Source organism: Perognathus longimembris, chromosome 2 (genome assembly GCF_023159225.1).
Source record: "Perognathus longimembris pacificus isolate PPM17 chromosome 2, ASM2315922v1, whole genome shotgun sequence".
In the NCBI taxonomy this organism is placed as follows: domain Eukaryota; kingdom Metazoa; phylum Chordata; class Mammalia; order Rodentia; family Heteromyidae; genus Perognathus; species Perognathus longimembris.
In genome coordinates this window covers 53,738,555-53,754,547 of record NC_063162.1, presented here as the reverse complement: position 1 = coordinate 53,754,547, position 15,993 = coordinate 53,738,555, and the positions used below count along the sequence as shown (strand labels likewise).

Genomic DNA, 15,993 nt, shown 5'->3' with positions numbered 1-15,993 from the left:
TATGTATGCACATATGTGTGTATATGTATATAAACATATGCATGTATGTATAAGTGTATATATGTATTCATGTGTATATTATCTGCCTATGTATATATAAATATACAAATACATGCATATGTATATATGTATGAACATGAAACAATTGATAAAGAAGAAAATTAATACATTTGGCTCCTAAAACTTTTGAGCTTCTACACATCTAAAATGAAAACAAAGAAAAACCTGATAAAATATTTGCAACAGAAATTATTTTTTAAGCCATCACTGGTGGAAGAGGGTCTTAAGCCATTTAGAATGAGCAGATGTCATGTACATACACCCACTCCTGCACCTATATATGCCAGCTTCTCCCAAAGCCTCCTTCAAAAAGACGAACAAACTCTAACGTGGGTGCTAACACAGAAGACTATGTCCCATGCTGTGGATGACACCAGCCCCCATTGAAGCACCTGCTGCCGGGCCCTTGTGGCTCACACCTGTAATCCTAGCTACTCAGGAGGCTGAGATCTGAGGATCACAGTTCAAGACTCAGGCAGAAAATTCCATGAGATTCTTATCTTTAACCAGCAAAAGACCCTGAAGTGGAGATGTGGCTCAACTACCAACCTTGTGTTAAAAAGTCAAGTGAGAGAATAAGGTCTTGAGTTCAAACCCCAGTACTGGCAGTAGATAAAAAATAGATAGGTAGATAGATAGATAGATAGTGCCTGCCTGAGGAGGAAACTCGGTACTGCCAGAAAAGTGCACTGTTAGATCTAGTCAGAACCTAAGGAGAAGTGCTTAGCTGTCCTTTCCTGGAGCATTTACTGAAAGGAACTTACCATTGTGAATATGTGTCTCTTTCAGCTCAAAGGTGTTTCTCTCAAAGACCTGAGAGCCATTCCCTTGAATGTAACCATCTAGTAGGAAAGCTCTTCCAACAGACACAGCTCCTAATTGTTCTTTATGACTTCTCAAACTCTCCTGAGAACCTACTACTTCCTCTCACTGCTGGCCCAAACATCCAATTCTAGTCCACGTGGCCTTGGCAATCCTCTGTCCCTGCCAGACCTTTAGTTTCCTCATCTAATTACAGGCACAAATGGACGCGAATGGTGTGCCCATTTCCTTTCTGCTCAGACATGCAGGATTTCCAGTCTCATGAAGAACAGAAACAATGACCAAGGTAGGTCTGAATCAGACGTCAGTCCTGCTGGCCTTGTGGGCTAAAGCAGGTGCCTTTACCCAGAAGCCTATGCAGTGGTTCACCTTGAATTCCTCATGGATGCGCTCCTCCAGGATTTTGGCAGCCTTCCGGTCCTCCATCTCCACTTTCCACTTCTCTGCCAGGATCCTGGCTTTCTCGTTGGCCAAAGCGTCTCTGAACTTCTGGGTGATCTCTGCCTCTTTCTGTCTCCTTCCAAGAGAATACCCAAAAGGAATCAGCTTGAGTGAAAAACCAAAGGTCCAGGTCACAATGGAACTTCAAATAAAAATAATGTGTAATCTTTCCTCAGAGTAGAGAATGGCATATATCAAAGGTCAACCAAACTCCATATTTGTACGGGAGGGATAAAATAGTTACTCTCACATAGAGGAATGTAAATGTGATAAGGTTTATCAAACCTCTCCATCTTAGTGTTGACTCCTAGCTTCTGTAACTCCATTTTGCTTTTGTGACTCCATCTTAAAAGGTAGGGCTGTAACCCCACCCATGATACCAGTTCCTTATGGTTTGACATTTAGTAATATATGTATCCACTGATCCATCCATGTTCCTAAGTAATGGATCATGGAAACAGGTCATGCTGCCCCAGCTTAATGTTGTGCTTGGCTTCTGTAGATTCCTTCTTGGCTTGCACCAGCAGGAAAGAACCATTAGGGACTTGCCACCCCTGAGCAAACAAGGAGGTGGCTTCTGCTTTAAAAGGGGTCCTCAGACCAGGCTTAAGCTGCACTTCAGCACCTAATTACCCAATGTAGTCCGGGACAAATAATGAAGACTTTCTATTGGCTATACTCTGTGTCTGTGTGGTCTCTCCTGGTGGCTTACCCCACAACATAAGTCATCAGGATCATTCTAGAAGCCAGAAAAAAAAATAATCATTGGAAATGCAAAGCGTTCATCAGAGAATTTTTATAGTAGGAACAATTATTTTGCTGGGTGCCAGTGGCTCATGCTTGTAATCCTAACTACTCACGAGGATTATATTTGGAAGCCAGCCCAAGCAGCAAAGTCTGTGAGACTCATATTTCCAATTAACTACCAAAAGAGTCAGAACTGGAGCTGTGGCTCAAGTGGTAGAGTGCCAGCCTTGAGCAAGAAAGCTCAAGGGCAATGCCCAGGGCCTGAGTTCAAGCCCAGAACTGGCACACACACACACACTATATGTATATGTATATATAAATAACTTGTGTCTTTCAATAGAACTAATAAACTGGACTTGCCATGAAAGTAAATACTATAGAACAATCTTAAATAGTATCAGGAATCTATATGAATTGAGTTGTCAAAGTGTAAATAAAACAGCTTGCAAAGCCTATATCATCTAAATGGTTAATCTTAGATGGTGGGTCTTGGCTGTCCTTTTATTTATTGTCTATAGTTTGAAATGTTATTTGCATGGCTTTATAATTTTTAAAGTGATTCACTGTCACTTAAAATGGAGGACATTGGAGTCAACACCAAACTTGAATGTGCAAATTTGGTGAAAAATACTAAAAAGCTGTTGATGAGGGAAGACGAGTCCAAACTTTACAGGGGACTCAAATGTCCATTCAGCAGTGAGAAATGCAGGCAAAGTAAAGAGGTCCAAGCTGATGAACAAGGGTTGCTCCCCAGCGACTGTGCTGTTCCCATGACAACCAGGAAAGGGAGAGGCCAGAACACACTGTATGTGGCAGGTAAATCCACGCCACGTGCCTATAGGAAGGGTCTCTCTCTCTCTCTCTCTCTCTCTCTTTCACACACACACACACACACACACACACACACACACACACACTACTGATGGGGAAAATGAGACCCCAGTTCACCTGATTGGTGGAGCCCAGACTTAAACTCACAAGTTCACCCGATGCAAGACTCTGATGCTACTTGTCACTTGAGCTGAGCAAAGCTTCACACAGCCAGCCAGCTAACTGCCACCTCCTCTCTCCCATCTACAACCCATGGTCCTCGGCCTGGATCCCCACCTCAGGGTTCCACACTCAGGCCCCACCCAGTGCCCTCCAATCCACTGCCTCTCACCAGAGCTCCTCCGCCTCCCTCTGCGCCTGCAGCCGAGCCCTCTCAGCAATCAGCTCCTCGGAGATCTCTTCATAGGGCTTGTCACCGGGACCTTCACCCATGACCCACACCCAGACCTCGCCATCCGCTCCCAGCAGCCACTGCAGGTGCTTGTTGCTTGCTGCCCCCACAGTGGGAGGAGAACCGAGAAAGAAGAAACACATCTGATTTCCAGTGAATAAGAAGCACCCTAAAAACTGCTCCAGGGTCTCCAACTATCACCTCACTGAACAGGCTGCTGTCAGCCAGAAAAAGGAAGCCAGAGAGAGATGCTTGTCTGACAGAAGAGCCAGGGCCCTCCTTCCTCTATCAGGTACAAACAACATTCTGCTGAGCCAGCCTCTAGAACAGGTGCCTCAGGATGGACTTGGTATCTGAGGCAGCTTTCCTGAGGGCCTCACCAGAAAGAACAGCAAGAGGGGGTGCAGCACTCTCAGGAGAAAGTGGACCTGGGTCTCTCCAGGCTGAAACCTGTTAGGAACCAACGAACCTTTTACCCCTCCTGCTTTGTGACTGGAAAGAAGGAATCAGAGATGATGAAACTGAAAGATGAAGCAACTTAAGGCCCCATGTCTCCATGACCTGCATCACACTGCAATGTAAGAAATACACCTCTGATGACATTGAGCCACCAAGATTGCTAACAGCTGCAACATTGATGACTGACTAAAATGGAGATCTGTCTCAAAAATTGCAGAGCCGCTAAAAGAAATGTAAACTGTGTGTCATTGCTTTAGCAATTGGGTGGTGAACTGAACGGCTAGAAATCTGTGTGATGCAGGAGAAAAATAAATAAGTCTGCTCAAAATATCAGACACTATTATAACTTAAGAGACAGACCCCATGCTTGCTAAGGGAAAAGTATGGAAAAACTGAGTGTTATCCATTCACGTGTGTGGCTAGTGGCTATGGTTGACAGAGGAAAAGAAATGAATTTAAGGAAGAATCAAAAGCTTTGCAAGTAGAACTAAAATCCAAAATTTGGGATCTTCCAACACATAGTATCATAAGCAACACATAAGCTATATGTTGAAGGAAGGAAGGAAGGAAGGAAGGAAGGAAGGAAGGAAGGAAGGAAGAAAGAAAGAAAGAAAGAAAGAAAGAAAGAAAGAGAGAGAGAGAGAGAATCCCAGTAGATCTAGACTTAGATTTTAAGTCCACCCCCTACCTGTTTCCCAAAGCAGGCAGCAAAGCCTTCCTGAGATTTCACCGGCTCCATTAAAAATGATGATAATTGCCAGGCATAAGTGGTTCACACCTGTAATCATAGCTACTCAGGAGGCTGAGATCTGAGGATCACAGTTCAAAACCAGCCAGAGCGGGAAAGACAGTGAGATTCTTGTCTCCAATTAAACAGCAAAAATCCAGAAGCGGAGCTGTGGTTCAAGTAGTAGAGTATTAGCCTTGAAAAGGTGGCCCAGGTCATGAGTTCAAACCCTGATACTGTCACACCAAAAAATTAGGATAATTCATCATTTTATTGACTCAAAGACACACACAGAAGCACCATGAAATATCTTACAACTAAAGGTATGTTGTGGTTGAATTTAGATCTCTCTTGGTAGGACATGAAATAGGCATATCTTTCAATTCTATGAAGAACTTATAAGTATGTCTTTTCAGGTCAGAGGGACTAGGTAAGCTGAGGCATTTGAAGGGCATAGCAGAGGCCAGATGGGTCTTCATCTGGGTGTATTCTCCTTGCTCCCAAAAAATGCATGGCTCTTAGGCCTGACTTTGCCTATCACTCTGATCTTTTCCTTCCTAGGAGGAAGAATGAGGAGGAGGAGGAGGAAAAGGGACCACCTGAGGGGTTGGCCAGGGAGTAGAGGGAGGAAGGATTGAAAGAAGTGCATGGGTAGATTCCCTTCAGGAGTTAGGAATATACTCTGGAACTAGTTGTGCTGCTGATGGCTAAATGTCTTTTTTTATTTTTGTCAGTTGTGGGGCTTGAACTCAGGACCTAGGTGCTGTCCCTGAGCTTTGTTGTTCAAGGTTAGTGCCTTGAGCACTAGGCTACCACTTTGAGCCACAGAGTCACTTCCAGTTTTCTGGGGATTAATTGGAGATAAGCATCTCATGGGACTTTGCTGCCCCAGCTGGCTTCAAACCACATTCCTCAGATCTCAGCCTCCTGAGTAGCTAGGCGTGAGCCACCAGCACCCAGCTTGAATATCTTAAATGCAGTAAATGTCACTGTCTTGCATGTTTTAAGTGGATAAAATGGTAAATAGTATGTTATGTGTGTTTATTACTATTAGGGGCGGCCAGTACTGGGGAGAATATCAGCCAGGTTCCTATAACAGAGAGATAGGGACAGGGCTTGCCCAGGGGGCGCCTCAGGGAGGAAGGCCCATGGGAAGGAACCCTTCTCCCAAAGGCTTGGAGAAAGGTTGCCCCCATACTGTGGGACACAAAGGGGTGGAAATTGAGAATGACAGCAGATGCTGTGAAAAGTATTTGTAATTCATCAAAAGTGCAACAGAACTATGTGCCTCTGATCATATTTATCAAAATGCACTCCAGGAAATGGAAGCCAGACGGTTTTTTTCCTTTCTGTCCTTGTTTTTATTATCTTTTCTTTTTGTCTTGTTTATTTGTCTGTCTTTGGGAGGAGGAGAGAGGTACAGAAATGGAGGGACAAAAGGTGAACAAATGCAGCGTGGTACTCACTGGACACCGTGTGGAAAATGAACAGGAGGGAAAAACTGGAAGAGAGCCAGGGAAGGGGTGGCATCGTCCAAAAATAAATGTACTCATTACTTTGACTTATGTAACTGTAACCCCTCTGTACATCATCTTCATAATAACAATTTCTAAATCTTTAAAAGGAGTTAAAGAAAAAACAACATGCAACATAAGCCACCAGCTAGGAGGAGGGAGAAGAGGAGACAGACTATCCTAACGGGCTGAGCAGACATGTTCAGGAATCCTAAGAGACTGGCACACGGCTCAGCTGGACACTGCAGACACCTCCTCCTTGCCATGTGAGTGGATGGGACCTGGAAGGGAGTGGCTTGCACGAAGAAGGAAGAAAAACATGGAGAGATGCTATCCCGTCAGAATCCTGTTTGGGTCGCCAAATGTCTGCCTTGTACCACATGTGGGTCTGGCACTACAGCCAACTCTATTCCCTGTGGTCTGTCCACGCCCCACAAAAATCTCAAGAGTCAAAGCTCCATCCAGTTTATCCAAGTCAGCACTTAATATTGTTGCATAAAGGAATGGGTGAGCGAATGGGTGGACACATGAATCCCAAGTTCAGAAAATAAATAAATAAATAAATAGAAAGCCATCAGCCCTCAGATCGGAGCCAAATCACAGGATGTGTATTCTGACTCTATCCCGTAGCAACTAGGATGACCTTTGATGGCTTGTCTCCCTTCTGTGGGGTTCAGCACTTGAACTAGGGTCATGGAAGCCTGCCTTGCACCCCACAGAGACATGGGGGCATTAGGGTAGGGCAGGCATCTAGTGTATACACTCACAGACAAGATGTGATGTCTCTGTGGCCCTTTATGGTGCTCTCAGGACATGATGCAGGCACTGTGTACCCTGGACTCTAGCAAAAAGCCCTATGGCCTCATGGGGCATAGCACCCCTCTTCCATGGGCTCCCCTAAGTCATGGCCAAACAATTCCCAGGGCAGAACTGGAGCTCTGACCAGTACCCTGACCTGGAACATACATATTCTTCAGAGTGCCCCCTCATTTCCATTCTTTATAAGCCAGAAATTTAATTACCTAGAAAAGAGTCTTATGAGCCAGAAACACAAATGAGTGTGATGTATAATTTATACATGCAAATGTAGACATTGATGTGAGACAAATCTCTGTATAAATAGCTTTTGTGTTTTAAAAGTTGAAGCATCTGTCTTCTTCTGGAAGGAAGAGTGGACCACAGGAGCCCTCGGGCTTAGGCCAGGTGGGCTGGGAAAGGTAGATCATCATTTCCACCAGTGTTTAACTCTGCTGCCAGCACAATCCAGTGCAGAAAGGCTCCAGGCTTGGCACAAGCCACTTGTAGCCAAGTCACAGTCCTGCCACAGTCTCCTCCCTGGAGTCCTATTGTGTCTTGAGGCACCTGTGGCTCATGCCTGTAATCCTAGCTACTGGAGAGGCTGAGATCTGAGGATCACAGTTCAAAACCAGCCTGGTCAGACAAATTCAAGAGACTCTTATCCACAATTCACCAGCAAAAAGCTGGAAGTGGAGGTACGACTTAAGAGGTACAGTGTCAGGCCTGAGTGAAAAGCCAAGTTGAGAGCAGGAGGACCTGAGTTTAAGCCCCAGGAAGGACCAACACCAAAAAAATTTTTTAAAGCTGTCAGTCACTCCATGATTGTGTGAAGGTCAAGTGGAGGAAGGCGATGGGAAATACGAGAAAGGGGAATGAGTCAGCATTGCAGACTGTAATGTGAGTGCTGCAGAAACAAGCAGCCTTCCTGCTTTCATCCAGGGGTCCTGAGCCTTGCCTTTGCTCACACGCACAGGTTTGACTGGCACAGGCCTGCATATAAACCACCTGAGAGGAAGGTTGCACCACTATTCCTTGTCTGCAGTTATTGTGGCCACTGGGCCTGGTTATTCAGTGTGTCCTTTTGCCAGATATGCAGCAGGGCTTCTGGCCCAACCTATAGCCTCCTCCCATAGGAGGATCCAGAGTACAGGACAGGCCCACACTGAGAACCCCTGAGCCTGCACAAAAGGAAGGGAGGAACTGCCCATGGCCGGAAGCAATCATCAGGGTTCATTAAGATCGTGCCTTCTCCCATCATGCAATCCGCAAACATTTGCGCACCATCTGAGCTCCCAGTGGTCCCTTTGGAATATGGACCTGTCACAAGACAAAGCAAGTCTCCATTTCCCCAGACTACTATTGAAAGCATAGGTCTCGGCCATCCCAGAGGACCATGCAGAGATAATCATAGGCAGAAGAAGAAGGTTCATAAGGAGGTTTATTAGTGGGGCCATAGTTCCCATGGGAGAGGGAGCTACATGGTGTCTGCACCTTATCCAGGTGGCAGCTTCTCTCTATGGGGGTGAAGGGGGAAGAAGTTAGGTAGTGAGTAGGAGTGGCTCATTAGGTATGGTTGGATCTGGGGGCTAGTGGGAGGAGCTGAGGACCTGAGGCTAGGGAAATACTAACAACTATAACCCTGTATAGTCCCTGCTACAGCCTTGACCTGTAGGTGGTCTTGGTCAAAAGACAGAAGCCCCCAGCTAATGAGTTCAGCACAGGGGTTTCAAGCCCCCAAGCTTCAACCTACCAGTCCCCTTCATGCAGAAGAGCCAAGCCTGGCCTTACCGTCTCTTCTATCCAATGGGTGACTAGTAACACTCAGACACATACCTCGCTTGGCCTTCGGGGGCCTGAGGCCGTCTGCCTGCGCCAGAGCGTCCCAGGCCTCCCTCTCCCTCCAGCGCCGCAGCTGCTCCTCTCGCATCTTATAGAAGAGGATGTGCTTCTGCACATCGCTCAGCTCAGCCAGGAGCTCCGGGTCGATGTACATATCATGGAGGATCTGCTGCAGCATGGTGCACCCCAAAGAGCGGCCAGGCAAGGCCAGTGCCTCCGGCCACGCTTCAGCCCTGGATCCTCATTCCAGCTCCACTCCCAGCATCCCTGCCTTACTCAGCATCGTCACTCTATCTCAGCTCCAGCCCAGCGATGAACAGCATCAGAGGCCTGCTGGGCCAGACAATAGGCAGCTGGGAGTGTGTAGTGGAATTAGCCACCAGGAGCTTGTGGGCTCACCCAGCACCAGGATATCTCAACAGTGGCCCGTGTCTTGACTTCACCTAGGGTTCTACGACAAGGAGAAGGACCCAAACTTCCAGCTCAGCAGGGCAGTGCCTAGCTTAGCCCTGCCCTGCCCGAGCCAGTCAGTAGGTGTCAAGTGATCAGTTCGTGGAAGGTAACAATGACACCAGCTGTATCAGTGACACTGCCCTGGCCAGTGAGAACTGATCTCTCCTGGGCAAATAGGAGGAGGGAGAGGAGGAGGAACTGCAGGCAGCTTTGCCTACTAATTCCATGTCTTCTGAGTCTATTTCAAACAGAAGCCAGAGGAGTCAGCCAGGAGCTTCTGGGTTCCTCTAATCCCTGGCTCTACCTTCTACCCTAGCCAGCCTTCTTTTCAAGGCAGACTGAGGTAATTCTTTTAAAACTCTGCCTTTGGGGAGAGAAAAGATCGTTATATATCTGTTACAGTAAGGGAGGAAGATAAAGTAGACATAGTAGGGGCATCTGAAGGGGTGTTCCATGCAGGGTTCAAGTGCTTGAAATAAGCTGTCTTCCTTTCCTCTTCCCCTAAAGTGAGCCCCTGAAGCTATGCTGGTGCTTGCTAACAAATCCACCATGGCTGATCTGGGCAGTTGTTGATTTTCTTGTTGCCGCAGGTGGCTGGAGTTCACCCCCCACTCCACCCCCCAAAAAAAGAAAAAGAGAGAGAGAGAGAAAGAATCAGAAACCACCTCCTAGTCTAGATCAGAGGTGTCCTGGCTAAGGTAGTATATTGCCTCCTGCCTGGATGAAACTCACCTGGAGGGCAGGTAGGAGCTACTGTTGTTAAGACCGAAAGCTCCTGAGCAAGCACGGGCTTGAAAGCCACTCCACTCTCAGTGCGCTTTCAGGACAAGGCAATTGGAGTTCAGTGGCGGTAAGTGGCTTGCCAGGGTTTACCTAGTCAGGAAGTTGCTGCTCTGGGACCTGAGCCAGGTTTCAAATTTGACATCCTGATGACGGCTGGAAGGTTGTGAACCACCAGGAGACAACACGCAGATAAGGAATGGGATTTGATTGGCGCTGTGGCTGTGTCAGCCTGGCGACCTTCATGTCCCCTTCTCTTCCCTGAGGACGGTGAATGAGTGTCCTTCTCTGTAAGGTCAACATGCACAACAAAAAGGACTAAGCAGGTGGCCACCAGGGTTAAACCCACAGGGCCCGAAAGAGGTGTGGTCTGGCCAGTTGATCAGCCTTGGGTTCCCCCCCCCTCCCCATACATAAGCAGAGTCAGTGTACAAGGACTGAGCCTTGGAGCTCTGGGCTTCTACCCTGCAACCCTATTCTGCTCCACCTACCCATCTATTCACTCCCCCAGCTCAGATCCCTGACCCCCTTCTCTACCTGTTTACTGATGGAGAATCTTACCAGCACCCCCATCTCTGCCCCAGCTAATGCTGTGGCTGGGTGAGTACTCAGAGCCCAGAGGGCAGACAATAGGAAGAGAGGGAACCGAGGGGTCAGGCCTGGCCATCTGTTGGCTGCGTCCTTTCTTTCTGGGGGCCCACAGATTCTTACAAGAGGGCCATGGGCAGAGCTGCAGAATGGGGCTGGCTGAGGACGGTCCTCCGGCAAGGTGGGGGAGGTGGTGGTAGTGGTGGTGGTGGTGATGGAGACACTGGTAGGGTAAGTGGGGAGGTTGGTGACCCTTCCCAGAGCCCTGCTTTGTGGAACAGAGAGAAGAGGTAAGGATGTTTCCTGACGATCCCGGGTCAGTGGGGCAGGAGGCCAAGAGACACCGAATCTGGGACGTGAAGGGACTCCGGATGGCGGCCTGGCCTGCGGTCTGGCTCAGGTTTCTCACCTGTGCGCTGAGCCTGCGCAGCCTGCAGGTTGGACCTGGCCCTGGCACGACCCCTGCCGGCCACACTGGGCACCGCGTGGCTATGCAAAGAGCCATAGTGTGTGCGCGCGCACGTGCACACACACACCTGCGGATCAGGACCCCAAGGGTGACCACGTGCACCCCCCAGGATCCCCACAGCCCGACATGTGGAGAAGCAGCTGTGAGATATTCAGACATGGCTTCTTAACGCCTCTCAATGGTTGCATCGTGTTCAACGGCTGATGCAGAGGAAGTGGCCCGAATGCATGCCAGGGCTGGGGCACAAAGAGGCTGGAAATCGCCTGGCGATCCCCCGGGGAAGGAGCGGGGTAGGGGTGGGGGGATGTCTCCCAGAGTGAAGCACCGTACCCTGTTACAAAGACTGGGTGCACACATGGAGACACAAAAATTCTAAGGAAAGATTTTTAATAAAAAAGACTGGGGTCGATTGGGTGAAGTGACAGTCTCGGGCATATGAAATGAGGAGAGAAAATGCAGAACACAGTGCACAAATGTAGTTGGTTTGTTTTTTAATGTTTAATGCCAGGGCCAGGTGCTAGCTCCTTGGGAGGCTAAGATTGGGAGGGTCCTCATCAAAGGCAGCCCTTTATCTCTTTATCTCCAATAACGCACCAAAAAAAAAAAAAGGCTGGAGTGGTGGTTCACGTGGTAGAGCACCAGCCCTAAACAAACAAACAAAAAAAAATTCAAGAGAAAGAGCCCAGGTCCTGAGTTCAAGTACATGTACACACACACACACACACACACACACACACACACACACGTAGGGATGCTGATGGAACAAATGAGAGCGTGATTTGGAGGAGGGCACCAAACCTCTTCTTCCATCCCAAATTCTTTGCAAACATGGGGTCTGTCATTCCATATGCACACTTGAGCATGAACGGACACACACACATGCGCATGAGTGCACCAGTCTTAGGGCTTGCACTCAGAGCCCATGCTGTCCCTGAGCTTTTTTGTTCAAAGCTAGTGCTCTACCACTTAAGGAGCAGTTCTACTTCTGGCTTTTTTGGTGGTTAATTGGAGATACGAATATCACTGGCATTCCTGCCCAAGCTGACTTCGAACTACAGTCCTTGAGAGAAGCTAGGATTACAGGCTGGAGCCTCCTGCCTTTTCTCTGCTCTGAGTCTCCCTGAGCACTTACTTTGTAAACTACTTTCATTTATTCATTGGTTGCTGTGCTTCTGTTTTGCTCTCTCAAAACTAGATAATAAGCACCCAAGGGCAAAAACTGTTATCTGTTGGTTTACTGGTGCAGATTAGTTCACAAGTAAACACTGCTTAATACATAGCCATGCAAGGTAAAACACATATTGCAAGGAGGGGGGGAGCTTTTCAAGTGGAATTGACCAGAGCCTACGCAAATACAGGGGATTTGTCTGGAGGAGGGCTCTGCACAGAAGCTGCAAGGCAAGTGGGTGGCTGGATGGCCCAGCTTAGCTGGATAGAGGGGAGATAGAAATCAGTTGTCTGCTATAATGTGCCATCATTTCTGCCACTTTCAGTCATACAGACCAAACCTGGTGTGTGGGACAGATACCTTTGTCCAAGGGTGTGGGTTCTAGGAAGTGTAATCTTTGGGAAACACCCTGGAGAGTGGAAATCACAGATTAATTTGACAGATCACAATGTTGGATCTAATTATGAAGGTGGCCTGTCTCTAGACCATCTTATATAAGCCTAGATCCTGTTCCATATTTTCCATTCATCCCAAATATTTCATGTGTCTAGTTCCTATGGTGAGTAGTCTTGTCATATTCTGTTTTCTGAGTACTGAATTCATTCAGGAACACTATTGATCTTGCCTTTTTTATACCTATGGCTTTCACTGAGCCCTTGGATTACACAGCTGAGGCCAAGCAATACCCTTTCCAGGTGATGACTTGCCAGGTGGGCAGAATACAGGGAAACCCATCCGTAGCTGATCTCCACATGATGGCTGTGTCCAGACTCAGCTGTGACTAAGATGATGGCATCCTTTGGCCATCACTGACCCTCCTCTGCAACTGACTGAATATGGCAAAAGTGATGGCATGTTAGAACAGATGATTGTTGTCAGTCTCTGTATCTCTCTTCCTCTCCCCTCTCCTCTCCTTTCTCCTCTTCCTCTCCTTCCTTGCTCTGTCTCTCTTTATCTGTCTCTGTCTCTCTCCTTGTTCCTTACTCTGTGGAAACTATGCTCTACAAACTGTATGTAGAATACCTGAATCTCATAGGAGAAATCTCAGCCCTGGTAAAATGTTTCATCATAGCTCTCCAATTCTAGAATCTAAACCCCTCTACCCAGCTACCCAACTTTTCCTAATTCCTAATTCAAATAAGAGTTAAGAATGATAATGAGATATGTATGAATTGCTGATGGAAGTTACCACACTTCGGGGTGATCTGTTGTGCAGTAATACACAGTGAGTACCATAGTCCCAAATTAATTTTGTGTTATTTCAAGCCAAATCTGAAAAGAAATTTGAAAGTGGGGATGGGAAGAGTCTTGATCAAATAAACCTCAAGTTAACTGGTAAGAATGCATAGATGAGAGTCTGAGACTATAGTTCAGTGGTAAAATACTTACCTGGCATGTTCGAGACCCTTCCTTCCTTCTTCCTCCTTCCCCCCTCCCATCGGTTGTGGGGCTTGAACTCAGGGTTTCACACCCTTGTTTAGCTTTTGTGCTCAGCAACAGTTCCCTGAGCCTCTTGCTGCTTGAGACTAGGGCTCTACCACTTGAGCCAGAGTGCCACTTCCAGTTTTTGAGTGGTTAGAGATAAGAACCTCATGGTGACTTTTCTGCCAGTGCTGGCTTTGAACCACAATCCTCAGATCTCAGCATCCTGAGTAGCTAGGATTACAGGCATGAGCCATAGGTGCCTGGAGAGACTTTTTTTCTTTTCCTTTTCTTTGTGAGAGCAAGAAGGAGGAAGGAGAGAGGGAGAGGGAGAGAGAGAGAAAGAGAGAGAGAGAGCGAGAGAGAGAGAGAGCACCTGGGGTTGAAAGGCACTTGAGAGGTACTGGGGCTTGAATTCAGGGTCTCACACTCTTAGCTGTTATGCTCAAGGCTGGTGTGCTACTACTTAAGCCACAGCTCCACTTCCAGCTTCTTGCTGGTTAATTGAAGTTAAAAGTCTCAGGGACTTTTCTGCCCAGGATGTCTTCAAACCACAATCCTTGGATCTCCGAATCAGAGTGAGGATCACAGGCATGAGTCACCAGTGCCTGGCTCACAGGTGAGGATGTCTGGTTGTCACTTTAGCAGCTGCAAAATGAAAGGACTTCTGCTTCTAGATGCCTTGGTTCTGACCCCGTCCCTGAGACACATGGCAAACACTCACCACTTCGCTGGCATCCTATTACAACCTTGGGGTGAAGATGGGGTTTCTAGCACAGCCTTGGGGTGGAGAAGGGGTTCTAGTTTGATATCAAATGTCCCCCAAACCTCATGTGTTAGAACCGTGGACTGTGGTGGTGCGAGCGGCAGGTGCAGCACACCATGATGAACAAGGGTCAGTGGGAGACCCTCCGATCACTAGGGGTGCGTCTCCAGAGGATTGTGGGAGGAGCCCACTCCCTTCCTCTCTGGCTTCACTTCCTGTCCATGGGGAGAGCAATTTTGCTCTGTCCTGTCCTGATAGGCCCAAAGTAATGGAACAACCAAGCATGGCCTGTAAGTTGAAGGAAATGTTCCCTCTGCATAACTTAATTACTTTGGATAATTTGTTATAGTGACAGAAAGCTGACTAATGCAGGGAGATTATAGGAACAACAGCAATGAAGGCCAAAATTGTATTAAAACAGCATGCTGTGCAGGGAGAATTCTCCAAGCAGGGGCAAGTTCTCAGAGCATCCCTAGATTTTTAGAACTGCTACAGGCTCCTTTCTACACCTGCACATCTTCCTCCCCCTGCCACAGCTTCCAGGAATATTGAAATCCCACAGACAAAGAAGGGGAACACACTTCAAAATGCAGCCATGTGCCTGGCACTGGTGGTTCACACCTATAGCTACTCAAGAGGCTGACCTGAAAGTGGAGCTGTGGCATAAGTAGTAGAATGCCAGACTTGAGCAAGAAAAGCTAAGGGACAGCACCCAGGCTCTGACTCTGTCACCATGGCTGCCCCATCTTTTGCTTAGATGAGATGTGTGATCTTCCGAACAGGTAGCTCACTGGCTCCCAAGAGCCCACGTGATACCTTCATTCCTGGACTTGCCCCTGGGTGGACACACATGGTGATGCACTGGACTGAAGTGGGGAGGGAGATGCAAGTTGAAGGGTGGGTGGGATTTGGAATTAGGGTGGGGAGGGGGGAGGAAAGGCACATTCCCTAGTTTTGGATGTAGCTATTGAGATGTCTGTTTGCAGGAGTGGACTGAGAAATATAAAGCCGTTTGAACAGTCATGTCTTGGGTAGCAGATATAGCCTAAGCCATCCATACCTGGAGCGGGCCACTGGCACCCCCACCAAGCCTTCCACAGAGGCTGGCTGGTACCTGCGGCAGGTGGAGGATGCTCAAATCTCCAGGTTCCTCTTTTCACCATGAGGTAGACTTGGATGACCTGCCTGGGGACAACTGTAAAGTGTGCCCTGCCAGACAGGTAGGAAGAAGGAAATGAGGGGTAAGCATAACAGAGACTGGGAGTTCTTTCATGGAAATCACTGCAGGGTTTAGGGCCTGTACCTTTGATTCTAGACCTTTATTGCCTTTCAATGCTTTAAGTGGTAGAGCTCATGCAAACTAATTCTTGTCGATAGATGTGCATATAGTGTATTTGAATGGAGTTCTATTGGCACCCGAAAAGCCATTTCAACACTGCTTTGTTTCACGTGAATTCATAGTGTGTTGTGTACTCTCCTTTGAAACAGTTGTTAATCTTACTATATCCTTCATTTAATTAATGAATAAAACTTTTGACACGTGATATACAAGACTTGTCTTTTTTTTTTTTTTTTTTGCCAGTCCTGGGCCTTGGACTCAGGGCCTGAGCACTGTCCCTGGCTTCTTCCCGCTCAAAGCTAGCACTCTGCCACTTGAGCCACAGCGCCGCTTCTGGCCGTTTTCTGTATATGTGGTGCAGGGGAATCGAACCTAGGGC

The 15,993-nt window shown here is 47.6% G+C and overlaps 1 protein-coding gene across 2 annotated transcripts in view; it reads right to left on the bottom strand.

Moving 5' to 3' along the window:
• Positions 1-8,912, bottom strand: part of Sh2d4b (SH2 domain containing 4B) — a 56,282-nt gene extending 47,370 nt beyond the window's left edge. For both annotated transcript variants that reach the window (XM_048335895.1, XM_048335905.1), the window contains exons 1-3: positions 8,624-8,912; positions 3,233-3,392; positions 1,252-1,399 (exon numbers count right to left, since the gene is read on the bottom strand). In XM_048335895.1, coding sequence (XP_048191852.1) covers positions 1,252-1,399; positions 3,233-3,392; positions 8,624-8,807 — 492 coding nt within the window. In that variant the 5' untranslated portion in view covers positions 8,808-8,912. The remainder of the gene's footprint in view (positions 1-1,251; positions 1,400-3,232; positions 3,393-8,623) is intronic.
• Between the last annotated feature and the right edge of the window lie 7,081 nt (positions 8,913-15,993).